Source organism: Suillus clintonianus, assembly GCF_016758775.1.
Source record: "Suillus clintonianus strain FC179 chromosome Unknown DEU56scaffold_27, whole genome shotgun sequence".
Classification (NCBI taxonomy): domain Eukaryota; kingdom Fungi; phylum Basidiomycota; class Agaricomycetes; order Boletales; family Suillaceae; genus Suillus; species Suillus clintonianus.
The window spans coordinates 454013-469374 of NW_024539251.1; the positions used below are offsets into that span (position 1 = coordinate 454013).

The following is a 15362-nucleotide window of genomic DNA, read 5'->3' on the forward strand; positions in this document are numbered from 1 at the left end:
AAAAGTGCCGCTGATGCGCTGGTTGCCAAATACATAATTTTGGACCCATAACGTCCGAACTTGGCGCCAGTACTATTGAAAAAGAAGATATGCCATCCCCGAGCGGAGATCCCACGAACTCCTCCCTGGGGCCTGCGTCTTACATTATGATGTTCGTTATGTCCGCTTGGAAGTGAGCAACTCTCTCCCACTTCCCATTATCCAGCAGCATGGGCAGGGTAGTTACAAACAAGTCCGTCGCGTGCATCCTGGTCGCCTGCATTCTAGGAGCCACCCTGCGCAATGTTGTATTCGCACCGCCCGAAACCAACATGGAGGCGGTATCATCTCTGGATTTAGACACTCCCACGTCTCCACTCCATCTATTCCAAGATTACTTTCCAGAGCTCAACTTGGTTGATGACACTAGCCAAGTCCAAGAGGAGCGTCAGCCGGCTCCACTAGGTGATCACTATTACGGTGATGACGGGTTACTCGTAGTCAACCCCAACGGACCTCATCCAATTATCGAACTTATAGAGCGTGCGGAGCAAGCTTGGGAAAAAAAGCTTGACCGCGCAAGCAACACTCTTAGCGAAGCTGTCGCCGAATACAAACGAAGATACCGCAGGTCTCCACCCATTCATTTCGAGAAATGGTGCGTGTTTAGCGTATTTAAGCCAAAGTTAAACGAGCTTCACAAAGATACTTATGTCCGTTGGGCTTGTAGGTGGGAATATGTAGTGACACACAACGTCCAACTTCCAGACGAATATGATGAGATCTACCAAGATTTGGAGCCTTTCTGGGGTATTGATCCCCTGGATCTACAGACTACCCGAGAGCATCTAGAGGCTCAAGACAACACCGTGGTTATTGGGAAATCAGAGCAAGGCTCCTTCATCGAGGTCCTCGACTACCATTTACCAGAAGACAGTGCAGAGAGACTCCTTGGTCGTATTGATCATGTACTGCAACTCCTCCAGGATGTAGAAGAATTTCTGCCTCCTTTCCGCGCCGTTTTCTCCCCTCATGACAATCCCAGTATGCTATCAGACCACGGTGTAAAATCCATGGCCCTTGATGCGGCTGCTGCTCGCACTAGTAAGTTCATTTTGATTGGTGCGCTGCAAGGAGTCAATGATTCTCACACGATGTCAAGCTGTGAAACGAAATGAATTACCAATGGCACAACGGTCTGGATGGCTCTCGGCCTGCCCTGCATCATCCCCTGCCTGGCAATATTCCCTCGATCCCGATAAGTCCCCCGAGCGCCCATCTCAGAAAACCTTCATTTCCGACCATCGCCTCTCGATGGACCCTTGCCTGAATCCTTTTCTTTTCCGCAGCCACGGCCAATTCCTGTCGCATAACACGGGGCCGGATCCTCAAAGCACACTCGTGCCGCGTTTTTCCCTATGTTCATCCGTGGTTCACCACGACATTCGGCCAGCTGTTCCTTACGGGTGGGTTGAGGACCTTCCTGACTCAGCTAACCCGCCGTGGGAAGAGAGGATAGACGAAAGATTGCTCTGGCGCGGTACGAACACCGGCATATTCCATGGCTCTAACACCAGGTGGAAGGAAGCGCACAGGGACCGTATGGTAAGCTACGTCAACGATATGAACGGAACAGTGGATGTGCTTCGTTCGCCCCTGAACGACTCTGAGCCTGTTGGAGAGCCCGTACCGTTGCGCAAAGCACACCTCAATCCTGCATTGCTCGACATGCAATTCGCCGGAACGGCAGGCTCTTGTTCACCAACTCTCTGTGGTCAGCTGGATAGACTTTACGACTGGAGAAAAATGCAGACGCACCAAGAGGCCGGCCGATATAAATATGTTTTCGATGTAAGTCGGTTTGTTATATTCGACCACAACATCTGCTCAATTCCCCACTTTTCAGATCGACGGGCATGGGTGGTCAGGGCGTTTTAAACGCCTCATCACATCAAATTCCCTTGTATTTAAAAATACGATATACCCTGAATGGTAAGTTGTTCGTCTCGTCCGGCTTGCACGCAACAAATAAATTATGTGTTCGTAGGTTTATGGATCGAGTTGCGCCCTGGGTGCACTACGTGCCTGTGCAGGTCGACCTGTCTGATTTGTATGATACGTTTACGTTCTTCCGTGGTGGACTTCAAGGAGAAGGTGCGCATGAAGACTTGGCGAAAAAAATAGCTGCCGCAGGACGCGAATGGAGCAAAACATATTGGAGGCGGGAAGATCTGACAGCATACACGTTCCGGTAGGATTTCTCTCTTTTTCAACGAGGCAGTCATCCTAAGTTACCGGTTTTCCCAAGGTTATTCCTCGAATATGCACGCGTCTCCAGTCTTGACCGCGATGCAATGTCATACAAAGAAGAGACTTAGAGTGATACCAGTGTACTTGTTTAACAGAAGATCTTTCGACAGCTTGGATTTGGCCGTATCACGCAGGTTGATGACAGAGCCTTTGTATAATCAATTACCTCTTGACGAGTTCTCCGATTGTTTCGCGTGGGATTGCGTAGGAACAAGAACCGGTCACAAATTGCACAATGGGACCGGTCATCGATGTGTGATGTGTCCTCGATCCCGCCCCTTTTCTCTGATCGTCATCAGTACGTAACTAATCACTGCGATACTTTGAATGTGACTCGCATGCATTTGGTGCCATGGGCTGTCACCCAGGTAATCAGTTTCTGGTGTAGTTGGAGGTCATGCACAACTATTACAATATATGTCTTGTTTAGCTTTGCCCTTTGATCATGGGAATTAAAAGTTGGTGCTTATAAGTAATTCCTGTTGAGGGAAATTGTGTTCGAAGAAAAGTGGTAAAAAAAATAGGTTCGAGATATCAATGAAGGCAACTGAGAATTACGTGTCGCGCTCAGCCGCCAGTGACCCGCGTCTGTTGAGGACTGAAGGAGAATAATATTGGGCAAGTGGGAAGCGAGTTGTCTGATTCTCGCGCCAAAAGTGCATCTCCCAATGTCTGTGACCGATATAAGCAATCGTGCGATGCAAGGAATCATGTATGATTCGATACACGTAAATAAGCGTCCTGAATTCCTTGGAACATACGGTCGCCAATGCGTTGTAGACCGAGGACGAACAAGATCAAACACACAGCATCCTCACACTGTATGATTGTTCTTCAGTGATTGCAGGAGAATGATACTGGACCGGTATTGGTCGTCCTTACACAGCAAGACCTGAGGCCTGACTCCTGAGGCCCTTGTGCGCCCTCCGCGGCCCGAACTCGTTTCGTTGAACTGCCCGTCTTCCTGCCGCTCGGACCTTGCGTGGCTGTGGCCACTCAGCTGCCGCTGACGGAGGGGCAATGCTGTGTCTCTGTAATTTGGTTTCAATTAATGGAAGCGAAGAGGGGTAAATTTCACGTCGTTACGAGAGGAACTTGAGTCGCCACCGCGAGCAGGAGCAAGTGGATGCAAGGAGGTTCTAATGCGAAGATAAAGTTGAAATTCCAATGATAATGCCGGGGCTTGAGCGGCGTTGGTTGAAGCGCATCTGAGGGTCGATTGCCGAAGTGCAACAAAAAACTAACAAATGCCGCAAACCTCCGCAGATCATCGCGCTTGGACGGTGGAGTATACGTAGAAGCCTTCGAGATGCGGAGATATTCGTTGGACATCAGCTTGTTTTACGGAAGAACATCATAGACATGACCTATTGACTACAGGGTAGATTCGATTGGAACAGCCTGAAAAGTAAAAGTCGTAATACAGCGCAAGGAATTGATCGACCGTTATGTCGTTAACCGTTGAAATAGTACATTGGGTATACATGAAGGGCCAGTTATTCGTTAGTGCATTGCAAGGCATCAGATGGAAGGAGATTTGAGGTTGTGAAGGTCGTGTGTCGCAAATTGACGGGCGGAAACGTGTTGTTCGAAAAGAACATCAAGCCTGGAATAAGATCGTTTCAGAAAAGAACGGTGATCAGTGACTGAAGTAAACTGACTCGTCGACTGTGCGATCTTTAGTTTCCGGAATGAAATACCAGGTCCAGATTGTTCCTGCAAAAGCTAGTCCACCAAAAATAAAGCCAACGTATCCACCAAGATTTGCCTGATCTGGATTGACGCTGGAGAATAATCATTTAGCATAGATCAGCTATGAGATAGAAAAAAAGGGACTTGCAGATACGGGACAACGATATTCACGACCATGCCACACAAGGAATTCACCCAGATCCCTAATGCGACAGTCTTCGATCGCAGCTTAGCAGACGAAACTTCGGCAAAAATGACATAGCCTAAGGGACCACTGTGACACAGCCTGTCAGTTAAGGTCAACCTTACAGTGCAGTGACCTACATGCCAGTTTGATAAATGAAATTGTATATGATTGTCTAAGGCAGGGAAATTAGTATCAGATGTCAGCCATTCATAACGCGAATGCAACCTACAAAGGCAGCTACCGTCCATCTTGCATTTTGAGTATGTGATGTGGATATAAAGCCGATCAACAATAGCACTGCAGTGCAGGCAACCATCCCCCAGAAGAATATGAATCTACGACCGAATCGATTCACTGTATAGAATGTTAGCAGGTTGCCCACAATCTAGACAAAGGTCATTCGATGTTGACCAAAATAGCAGCTGAACGCTTACGCCGATGGCTGTCACCCCGATGCCCAAGTTGAAGGCATTGGTATTGGCGAAACCGGCAAGCTCAAAGAAGTATGTGCTGAAGCCCAGAACGAATACAACCCCTTTGCAACATTCAACGTACTGTATGGACACTTATTTAGTAGAAACATACCAGCTCCTTGCTGAAGCACGAAGACCATCGTCGCCACGATAGTGCGTCTGAGATTGACCCCTGTTTCAGCCTCATCAGAGTGCAATCAAAGATTATTAGCGAAATGAAAACAAACCCCTGAAGCAATCAATGTATCTTGCACTTGCTGCATACGAGTCTTCGAGTTCGATTGTTTCCTGAATTTGTTGAAGTTGCATGTCTGCATCGATCGTTGGGCCACCGAGTCGCGTGATGACCTTCCGAGCATCGTCTACCCTCCCTTTGCGCACGAGCCACCAAGGAGATTCCGGGGCGAAAGGAAGGCCTACAAGAAGGATAATTGGAAAAATCCATTGGAGTGCGCTGGATAGAGGAATGAAACTGAATGTAGGGCAAAGAGTCAAGCAACTTACAAAGGCAAACGGTAGGCATAAGCATCTGTTCGGTTGCCTGTTCCACGAATTACTCCGTTCGACATGCTATGTTTCCTGTTCAGTAATGTGCCAATGTAGATGCGTGACGAACAGACAATTGACCCACTAAATGCGTCATATGGTGTTAGAACTTGAGTGATAGAATGAGGTTGAAAATGAAACGCACGATCTATCCACAAATTAACAGATGCAGTAGTAATACCACGTAAAGCGAGAGGGGAAACCTCAGCGCAGTAAGATCCAGCACTTGATACGAACATTCCTACACAAGCCAGTTGAGACAACGAAAGGTTGAGTGGGTATATCTCAAACCAAGCGAGAAACCGTTGATCAGTTTGCCAGCTAGAAGCATCCCATTGATATGAGCGGGCGTAAGGAATTGTACCAGGATACCAACGATGGAGACCAGACAAGCGACAGCAACAGCGCCACGTCGTCTGTCTCGTGTAAGCAAGAGGATACATAACTCCAGACACTCGTACATACCCGAAGAGCTCCGAGATGTAACCCAAAGAAAAGGCTCCAGCCATGCCACCGATGGAGCTGACACTGTTGAAGGCACTTTGCCATGATGCAGCAAGGACGTATTGTTGATCAACAATGCTCCCAAAATCCCTACGGAAAGAAGGGACGCTCAACAAACCACCGCCAACCTAGTAGAAGACTATCTTGACACCGTCCCACCCATTATGGCAGAATCACCGACCTGAGAGTCATAACCCCACAACAGCGCACCCATGTTGATAAATAGACACCATGCAAACGCGCGCCAATACGTTCGCATAGCCTGCGCTGGGGTGATGGCATGTTCAGTTGCGGCAGCCTGCGCTAGCGCCGTGAGGTTGTCATACGGAGACTTCTTCTCGAAACCACTAGCTGCATCGACTTCTGAGTGTATTGCCTGAGCTGCTTTCTCGTCGACTGTGCCAGCCATGGTTCTGTGTGAAGTAAATGGGATCCCATCCTCATCATTGATCGGTTTTTATGCAGACAATCCGGTGCCTGCGGTCATGCCTGTCATGCTGGGAATAGAAGCAATGTTTAAACTCGCAAATCGAAGAGGAAAACGACAGTGGATTGTATTGGAACCAAATCCGTTCTTGGGGTGAGGCCAGTCAGGGCTAATCCCAGTGGCAAAACACATCAGGCTGCCGGCAAAGAGGAGAAAGGTATGAGCATTGGTATCCTTGGAAGTTGGGTTGGACAAATACATACGTACGCCGCTGTTCAAGGACACGCGAAGGTCGATCTTGGGACTAGTATTAGATCACGCTACAGCACGACCCGACACGCCGGTATACCGTCTGCACACATGATCATGGTAGTACGTGTCACATGAAACGCAAGTCTGTCGTTTACTTGTGCATAACAATAGTACATCAATCTGTCAGTGGCTCTTTGTCCAATCTAGATATAAAAGGCAGCCGTAAGTTATTTAAGTCGTCTGAGTCATAAACAGCCATAAGTGAAGTGAAACTACGCGGACTGTACTGGTGGTATGCCCTGACGCCACTTCTTGAACATGAGCGGCCATGAACCGATTACGGCAATTGGGGCTGCAATGAGAAGCATCACTACTGCGCCCCATCCATTGTTATCGGAGCTCTCGATGAATTGCCCACCGTAGCTTGTCGTCGAGCTCGTCGTTGCTGTTGTAGGAGTGGTGGATGTCGTTGGAATAATGGATGTCGTTGAAGTGGCGGATGGCAGAGCAGAGGTATATGCACGAACATAAGAAACGTTGAAATATGCGTTATCATATCGTGGACTTCCAGGCCCAACTACGCAGTCCTGATACTGTATCGCACGCGTTAAAATGTGCTGGGATCAAAAAAAAAATGCCATTTGCAGCTATTAGCACTCACACATAGGCCTGTTGGACCTGAATTGCCACATGACGCATTATAGGATCCTCCAGCCCCTGCCCTGTATGTAACATATGAAAATTATAAGGTCCTGGGATGCGAGGTGTGACAAAACTCACCAGTTTCCACAAAGAGTAATGTCTAAAACTAGGTTCTGCGCAGTGAAATATTGGGTGATGTTGCAACTGCTAGAAGGATAACTGGCATGCGGAATCCCCCATTGAGTGACATCCATGGAAGCTGAATCAACTTGAAGGATGGAAGTGGGCACGTCAGGACGCTAAAGAATGGTAAGCACATTGCAACTTTAGCGAACCCAAGGGCACACCGCACACTCCAGAACCAGATACTACAAATGATGGTCAGCCATAAGAGCGATGAGGATATAGCATGTGCAACTGCGTACAAGATACCCGACACATCAAACTGCGTAGCCCAAACGCCCCCACCAGCTGCCGCGAAACCGCTTCCATAACTATTCGGAGAGGTTTCCATCACTGTGCATCCAGAGGGTTCAGAACAGTTGGTCGTTGCACCGCTTGTACCAAGTTGATATTCTGATCCATTTTGAGTGCATCCTGGCGTACTGTGAATACTTATTTGATTATCGGACATCAAGTTGATGCCCTCGATGATATCTATCTCCCCATCCTCTGGCCAGTTAGGCCCTACAAAGTGGTGTCAGCTGGTAAAAGTAAAACCAACAACATCACGCGCACCAAAACTCCAAAACGCGGGCCAAACCTCACGTAGTAGTTCAGCTGCGAACGACAAGTGGATCAAGCCTCTCATAACATACCGAGCATCCAAACGGTATGTGATTGAGATCAATTATCCAAAGGCTTCCAACATCATAAGTATCTTGAGTGGTTATGCGAACCTGTCGAGCTCTAATAAGTACTGGGTGTTTGCCTTCTGCATTTTGCGCACTGAGCTACGGTTCTGGCCCATAGGCACGTCTGTTATGTTGTCCACCTTGATTATGACATTTCCTTGACTGTCTACATATGCTAGCTTCTGACTGGTTGCATAGGATTGGTTGACCCATATGGCATTACCTGCATCGTGTTTTCTGCTGTAGTGGGATACAAGGCATGAAGAATACTATCCTCACCTTGAGTCGTGTTGTCATAACCGCCATAAAAGTCCCATAGATCAAAGAAGCTCTGCCCCGAATATTCGCGGACGAGACTATAGCCCACCACAGAATATATATAAGAAGCAAAGACTTCAAATGCAAGCCAGTACTTCATGGTCACGAAGTGTGAAAATATGCCAGACAGAGGAAAGCCCGAGGGCATTCATATAGTCAGAAATTTTCGAGTGGTGATGGTCAGACAAGTGGGAGCGCTACCGGCTGGAGAAGGGGTGGTTTGGAGCTCGAGGCCCTTTGGAATGAATCATTACATACTTTACCGCGCGTTGTAGCTTTCGGCGAGCCGCGACTCATGCATCATGACTGAATCCGAACAAACATGAGGCGCGTGACAGAAGACGTGCGTGACTGAAGCGGCATGCGTGACGGTGCTCACATGATAATCGCATGTCGAGAAACCTTACTTATTGTCTTTCATGTTTTCTTCATCGAACGCTGAAATCATCCGGACCCTCTGCCTCTGTGGGCACTGGTGACCTACAAAGTGATGAACATTGGACTTGGCAGATGCTGTAAAATCATGGATGATGCACAGCAACTTCCAAGTACCACCAGTTTGATGTGTATAATCACATTATCGCCTATGCCGCATCGCGATGCTAATATCAATCAGTTCCCCGACAGAATGCTGTCGGGACTTGGAAGCAATACTACAGAGTCTCTGAGTCCATAACCCTTACACCCGGAGGACATCAAAGAAATTACCGATAGCACAGCAAAGCACAGGCTTGTATGAGAGGCGATCAACGAAGGATAGAAGCATCGCCCAATCACGGTCAGCCCCTGGAACAGCGATAAGTAACGTAAACAACATGTCACTGCTAGTCTTAGTTACGTGGGATCCAGTGGGTGTGCGCGTTTTCATATCAACGTCATGCTGTCCTGATGGTGATGCATTGTATGATATCGTTCAGCTAATAAAAGAGAACTTACCTTCAGCCTCCATCAACATTCAAGTCACTTCGAAGTTCCTACTCTTTGTACATTCTCTATTCGTCATGGAAAAGCCTTCGACATTGTTGATTGAGCAGCTACAAAGCGTCCACGCCCGTCAACGCAAGGTTATCCAACAGCTTCAGGCGGATAACGCTAGACTGCTCAGCGACCTCGTCGAGATTCGTCGGGAGAGAGACGCTTTCCGAGCGGAGGCTGCGAAGCTTCGCAAGGGCCAGGCAGAGCTGCACAATCAACTGGATGAAACGCTGTCAGAGTATCAAGATTTGAGGCGCGAGCGTCTCACTCTTTCCCGCGCATTCAGCAATGCGTCTTCTTTCGGGCGGCCGTCAAAAACTAATAATAAGGTGTGTGCAAATGGTCAGCGATTGTGCGGCTCTAATACATTCGATCAGGCGATGCACATCTTATCAGCGTTGACAGGAGATGAAACAAAGAGCCCATCTCTTGATTATGGCACAGTCAGTCGTTGAGCCGTTACCATCAAAACATGGTCTCATTACTTTTTGCAGGGCATCACCCACACCAGTCAAAATTCATATTCAAGTCGTGAGTTGCCAGAACCCGTTACAACCGATGGGCCTCAAATGGACGAGCCTGTTCGCCGAGTTCGGAAGCAGCCTACGCCTGTTCCAAGGGCATCATTGTATGCACTTGACATGAACTGTTGAACGTGCCATAGGAATGAGCAAAATGAAACACATCAGGACATGGCAGGGAGCGCAAAGGCAAACTGCCCGCTGTATCATATTGCCAGGGATATGTATCAGGGGAGAATGTTATCCAGCATTTTAAATTTTAAACTTAGTACTCATTTTAGGACGTTTAGATCGTAACGGTAACGCCACATTGTAATGATACAAAATGGACTTGTGCGGGAGGGCTATGTGGAGATACAGAAAAGGGTCATCACCTGATCAGCGTCGACCTCTGGCATGAGGATAACCTTAAACCAAAAGCTGAGCTAAAGACAGATATATCAACATTTCGTGGCCTGAGAGAGGAACAGTGAAATCTTCACTCACGCTGGGGCTTTATTTCGCATACTCTCGCGTCATTTGGACGAAGATAGGCTGCCTGCATGGGAGCCGGCTGGGGCAACATGTACACTGCACCACCCTGGACCAAAAGTGGTACCGTAGCCGACTTCGCCAATATCGTGTGCACTATATCGTCAAATTCGTACTGTCTCCACAACATATACTTGGGTCTGCTTGCCGAATGGACGTAGTTTGTGGCAGAGCTATTTCAATGTACTTCGAGAACCACTCACAGGGGAAGTAATGTGCTGCAGGCCGACTACACGAAGTAGTAGACAACTCCAAAGTGGCCCGTTGTGCCGCGTCCCCTTTTATCTCTCGTTGATGGTTAGACTTTGAATTCCAAATAAATAACGGATCCGACGCATTCATAATCGTAAATTTATCCTAAGCGAGTGACTGTGATCGGCCCTGCATCAGCAGCTTCACTTAGTGTATGCATGATACCAACTCACGGAATGCAGGTTGGGGCCAGAAATAGCGGTATCGAACGGTACATCTGCAGAAGTCAGCGCAAACCATGTCACAAACGGGGAGGATACAACAGTAGCCCAAAGCCGGATCCGTGTGTCAAATTAACGTTCTGTCCGTGTCTCCAATTCGATCATAAGTGCTATCCTGATGCGGTAGCATTCCGTGTATATCTTCGCATCTATTCCACTGATGTGGGCGTGACAATCCTAAACTGACCATGTGATACCATGTCCCTGAGCTCAGGTCACAGCCCTCAAACCTTAAAATCATTGTGCTAGGGAGATTGCCGGAAACCTCGTCTCAGAGTCACAGCTGGTGAGCCTGTACACCAATGATGGCCATATGGCACTACTGGGCATAAGTCGAGAGTGATTCGGAATATGTGATTCGGAATATCCGCAAGACGACGGATCCCATAAATTCAAACGTTGGGCCACTGTATTGGCGCCTGGATTCTGGTCGTTCACCCGAATGAAAACAACGTGCGACTGGATTGCACATTGCGAACACGTTCTGTGATTTGTCGGTGGTCGCCAGCAGTGGTAGTAGCTTAAGCCACGCCTTCCTAGGTCTGCGGTTGATTAAACATGCAACATCATAGAAGGAGGGCTGGACACAGGATGGAAGGCAATCATCACGGAATCGTCAATAAGCGCTGAAAGGCGTGTGATAGTGGTCCCTTACGCAGACCATAGAACATTCCTTTGTTCTGAGCACCGTTGAGCTCGCTGTGACGCTGTCAAAGGAGATGAAAGACGTTCGATCCAAATGCGGACAAACAAAGAATGATAAACAAACGCGCTTTAAAGTCGCGTCGCGTCGCGTCTTTCAATTCGCCCTTCTTCCATTGCTTTGCTTATTCCATATATTGATGCCACTATGGACGCATCAGCTACGTTGTCGCGTCAGCCTGATATCCTTGCTATTGCAAGGGAGCAGCTCGGCGTTCAGAAGCATGTGAAGGTAAGCATGCGATGATTGACGCTCGTCGTTTGTGCGGCGAGGCTGAAAATATATCAGGACGCGTCCGTTCCCAAGTTCTATCTCGCTGCGCTTCGTCAGCATCTAGATATAGATCCCTACGACACCAACGTACGTTGAAATCATACCTGGCGTAATATCTTTCAAAGTTAACGACCCCATTTACAGTTTAGAGTCACGTTGCAACCAAATACAGGATGTATGCGCTTCCTATTATGGATGTGAAGATTGGCTGAGTTAAAATTATAGATGGCGTGATCACATGTTTGGAGCAAGGTTGCGCTGCTATCAATATCCCATTGAGTGCCAGACAGACTACCCGCTCAGATGGAAAAGCGGATGGTTTTGGTAGTTTGGCCAATTATATGGTATGGGTATTGCGTATGCAAGTTTCTTTGAGTATGAACATTCGCTCCTTAGGCCCATGCTAGTACAACGAAGCATAAGCAGGCGAGACTTGCGCGCGTCAAAACCCTCCATGCTAGGAAGGCGATCAAGAATGAAGCGGTAACTAAAATCGCGTTTTCTGCTAGCTCCATCATGACAATGTTTGCGCAGCCAAATGTACTTGCATCAGACGTCGCCATTGATACAAAGCCGCCGCGAGGTGGCTTGTTGGCACAACTCGATGCAAATCTGAATGTTAACAGTCTCTCCAACCCAAGTACCTCAGCACGACGAGCCCCAACATTAAAAGCGCTCGTGTCAATACCGTTGAGGCGCGGGACTGCTGGGACTGCCGTAGAGCCTGGGCCTGCTGACAGTGCCATTCCCCGAAAGCGCACTTCGTCTCTCATGTTCCTTGGTGCGGAAAAGGAGGAAGACAAACCTGGTGTCTCCACTCCCCCCGTATCTAAGCGCACTACTCTTGAGCGGCCTGGGGCGCTTCTAGCGCCAGCCAATTCCAACACGAAGTCTTCCCAAGGCCACATTTTCGTACAGCCCACGGATCACAATGCTGTGCTTCCTGTGGCACACAAGGTATCCTTGCACCGCAGCTCTGATGAAGCCCCTTCAAGGATCACCGGAATCCAGAATAACCTGAATTCCCTGTCCAAGCTTTCTGAATTGACAAAAGGCAGGACCGTTGATCAAGGACTTTCCGTCATGGCTTTCCAGAACCCTCCCCACAATGGTGACGAAGCCGGATATTCTTATGCAGCTCTTAACCACCATCCTATTGCATCGGGATCACGCGTTCGTGTCGACGCTGCTACTATGGGGTCGTACACAGACTCTGAGGATGATTGGGATCTGCGTGATATCTTCAGTGGCGCTGGCACTCGTGACACACGATTCGACGAGGATGGCGACTTCTACGGTAGAGGCAAAGACTTGTTTGTTGGCCCTACCGCGAATCCGGGCGAGTACGTCACAACATCTTTCTAAGTGAATGCGTTCTCATTTCTGTGCTGTTCATAGTATCGACAAGTTTTTGATTGCTGCTGGCAATGCGGAGCAATTCGACGGCAATGCCAGTGTCGACACAGCCCTCCAAAAACTCGGATTGAAGAGTCTGTACGATCTCCTTCCAGGAATGGCCATTTCTTTGTTGGCTCACCAGGTTATCGGCGTCGCGTGGGCGTTGGAACGTGAGAAATGTGGCGACAAGGGAGGCTGCTTGAGCGATGAGATGGGCTTAGGGAAGACGGTGCAGATAATCTCAGTGATCATTGCCAACCCCTCCGATGATCCTAGATGCAAGACGAACCTTATCGTTGCTCCGCTGGCCCTACTGAACCAATGGAAGCTTGAGATCGAGATGAAGACCACCAACAATTTGAAGTGTCTAGTTTACCATGGTACGTTTAGAGTTGGATGTGGGGTTCGTTTAATTCAAGTCTCACGTTCTCTTCCATCGAGGGCCCAACAAACCCCGCAACAAGACCGACCTCATGAAATATGACGTCGTGTTAACTACTTTTCACGTGCGTCCGAGTGAAATATCTTTCACTAATTGCTGACCCTGGGTCTGTAGACTCTGGCACTGGAATGGCCAGACCTAGAAGCGGAAGAAAAGGCAAAGCAGAAGGCTCAAAGGCGCAAGAAGAATACCAATTCCTTTATCGAAAGTGATTCGGGGGATGACAGGAAACCTAAGAAGAAAAAGAGGGAATGTGAGTGCCGACGATCGCTATGTGATCACGTAAATTGACTTTGTGTAGTGGGGCTTCTCTTCCAAGTCCAGTGGTACCGTGTTATTATTGATGAAGCACAGAACATTCGCAATCGGCGCACAAGTAATAATTGCAACGTTTCACCCTTCTATATTCTGATAGTCCTTCAGGAATATCTCGCAGTGTTACCGATCTTGACACGACCTACCGCTGGTGCCTTACCGGGTGAGCATATTTTCCGTTGCGACCACCGTTCACTGATTTTCGGACAGTACACCCATTATCAATGGCCTAGTTGATGCATACGCTCTGTTTCGCTTCCTCCGCTTCCGTCCTTGGTATGATTGGCAAGAGTTTAATGGACACGTCTCCATCATCGAGAAAAAGAATCGTACGTCAAAGTTCGCCTACTATAGATCTCGCCCTCACTTAATCATGCTCCAACTACAGCTGAATTGGCAAGCAAGAGGCTTCAGGCTATTTTCACATCGATTATGCTGCGTCGCAAGAAAGATTCAATGTTAGACGGCAAGAGACTCATCGAGCTTCCCACAAAACATGTGGAGATGGAGAAGCTAGAGTTTTCCCAAGAAGAGCGCGAAATATACCAAATGGTTTGTTCTGCCAATGTATACATGTGCCACGCTCATTGATATGTCCTTTAGGTCGAAGCTCGTTCCCAAGCCAAGTTCAATCGTTTTCTCCGCGCTGGTACGGTCTTGAAGTAAGTCGTCAATGGTTTGGAGGAAATTTGATGATCTCAATTACTACATATTTAGAAACTATCACCAAGGTACTGCACCATTCCACCAACACCACCGTTCGTTAATAACTCGTTTTTAATATAGTCCTTGTTATGCTCTTGCGTCTCCGCCAAATATGCTCCCACCCCGCTCTTATTCAAGAGACTTCCGATGCGCTTGTTGCAGCAGATCAACTGGTTGGCGAGATTGACCTCAAGGCCGAGCTGTCTCGTGCAGCTCGGCTAGTGTCATCAGAATTTGTGATGAAGCTGAAGGCAAAGTATTTCCAGTGCGCGTTGGCCCGCATGCAAGCAGAAAAAGAGGTATGTTCTCACTGTCACATGAATTTCATGATGTTTACATGAATACAGTCCCTGGACGCCACTGCCGAAGGCGAGGAATGCCCCATCTGTATGGACACATTCACCGAGGCACGTGTAACTGCCTGCGGTCATACCTTTTGTCGCGAGTGTATCGCCAATGTCCTCAATGCTCCCTTTGTCCAAGACGCGGAGGACCCTCATAAATACCGGAGTAACGAGAAGCCTTGTGAGTCACGCACGTAACTTCTTTTCACCACGCTCATTTTGCCTTGCAGGTCCCAGCTGCCGCTCTCCCATCTCTGCAGACACCATTTTCATCCGCGAAGCATTCGAACCCGCTGATGCCGAGTTGTCAGGAGATGCATCGGCATCCTCCGATGACGAGATGCCCGAGATCTCTGATATGATGTCTCGAGGAACGAAGGGCAAAGGCAGGGACAGGCGCATCCGAAAAAGGCGTGCTGTGTGCGACTCGGATGATGAATCGGAAGATGATGGCGACGACGACATCAGCGATTTTATTGTCGAAGATGGCGAGGATGA

General features: G+C 48.3%; 5 protein-coding genes across 5 annotated transcripts; 3 read left to right on the forward strand and 2 right to left on the reverse strand.

The window, feature by feature from the left end:
* Nucleotides 1-110: 110 nt before the first annotated feature.
* On the forward strand, nucleotides 111-2671 carry DEU56DRAFT_290513 (glycosyl transferase family 90-domain-containing protein). The gene is made up of 6 exons (XM_041345504.1): nucleotides 111-637; nucleotides 710-1083; nucleotides 1142-1830; nucleotides 1886-1971; nucleotides 2027-2230; nucleotides 2288-2671. The coding sequence occupies exons 1-6, from the start codon at nucleotides 210-212 to the stop codon at nucleotides 2355-2357; spliced, it is 1851 nt and encodes a 616-aa protein (XP_041209622.1). The 5' UTR covers nucleotides 111-209; the 3' UTR covers nucleotides 2358-2671.
* A 941-nt stretch (nucleotides 2672-3612) lies between these two features.
* On the reverse strand, nucleotides 3613-6029 carry DEU56DRAFT_856170 (maltose permease). Its single transcript, XM_041355263.1, has 13 exons — nucleotides 5873-6029; nucleotides 5653-5819; nucleotides 5479-5603; nucleotides 5329-5428; nucleotides 5146-5211; nucleotides 4869-5095; nucleotides 4754-4813; nucleotides 4603-4703; nucleotides 4398-4553; nucleotides 4306-4340; nucleotides 4130-4255; nucleotides 3951-4073; nucleotides 3613-3895 (listed from the first exon to the last, which is right to left on the reverse strand). The coding sequence occupies exons 1-13, from the start codon at nucleotides 5948-5950 to the stop codon at nucleotides 3811-3813; spliced, it is 1449 nt and encodes a 482-aa protein (XP_041209623.1). The 5' UTR covers nucleotides 5951-6029; the 3' UTR covers nucleotides 3613-3810.
* Nucleotides 6030-6486: 457 nt separating this feature from the next.
* On the reverse strand, nucleotides 6487-8525 carry DEU56DRAFT_798316 (concanavalin A-like lectin/glucanase domain-containing protein). The gene is made up of 9 exons (XM_041352986.1): nucleotides 8146-8525; nucleotides 7962-8089; nucleotides 7831-7911; nucleotides 7751-7775; nucleotides 7438-7699; nucleotides 7365-7380; nucleotides 7151-7311; nucleotides 7032-7092; nucleotides 6487-6963 (listed from the first exon to the last, which is right to left on the reverse strand). The coding sequence occupies exons 1-9, from the start codon at nucleotides 8330-8332 to the stop codon at nucleotides 6643-6645; spliced, it is 1242 nt and encodes a 413-aa protein (XP_041209624.1). The 5' UTR covers nucleotides 8333-8525; the 3' UTR covers nucleotides 6487-6642.
* Nucleotides 8526-8598: 73 nt separating this feature from the next.
* DEU56DRAFT_798322 (uncharacterized protein) lies at nucleotides 8599-9920 on the forward strand. The gene is made up of 4 exons (XM_041352987.1): nucleotides 8599-9032; nucleotides 9102-9488; nucleotides 9537-9602; nucleotides 9654-9920. Exons 1-4 carry the CDS (start codon nucleotides 9000-9002, stop codon nucleotides 9810-9812), a joined length of 645 nt encoding a protein of 214 aa, XP_041209625.1. The 5' UTR covers nucleotides 8599-8999; the 3' UTR covers nucleotides 9813-9920.
* Nucleotides 9921-11499: 1579 nt separating this feature from the next.
* DEU56DRAFT_798329 (SNF2 family N-terminal domain-containing protein) lies at nucleotides 11500-15362 on the forward strand (the record flags this gene model as incomplete). The annotated part of the gene is made up of 18 exons (XM_041352988.1): nucleotides 11500-11618; nucleotides 11676-11747; nucleotides 11805-11835; nucleotides 11886-12004; nucleotides 12057-12143; nucleotides 12195-13003; nucleotides 13059-13438; nucleotides 13500-13564; nucleotides 13615-13753; nucleotides 13802-13876; nucleotides 13924-13978; nucleotides 14026-14144; nucleotides 14204-14367; nucleotides 14419-14477; nucleotides 14533-14546; nucleotides 14602-14819; nucleotides 14868-15045; nucleotides 15095-15362. Coding segments are annotated over exons 1-18 (2936 nt in total), but the record flags the coding sequence as incomplete, so codon positions are not given.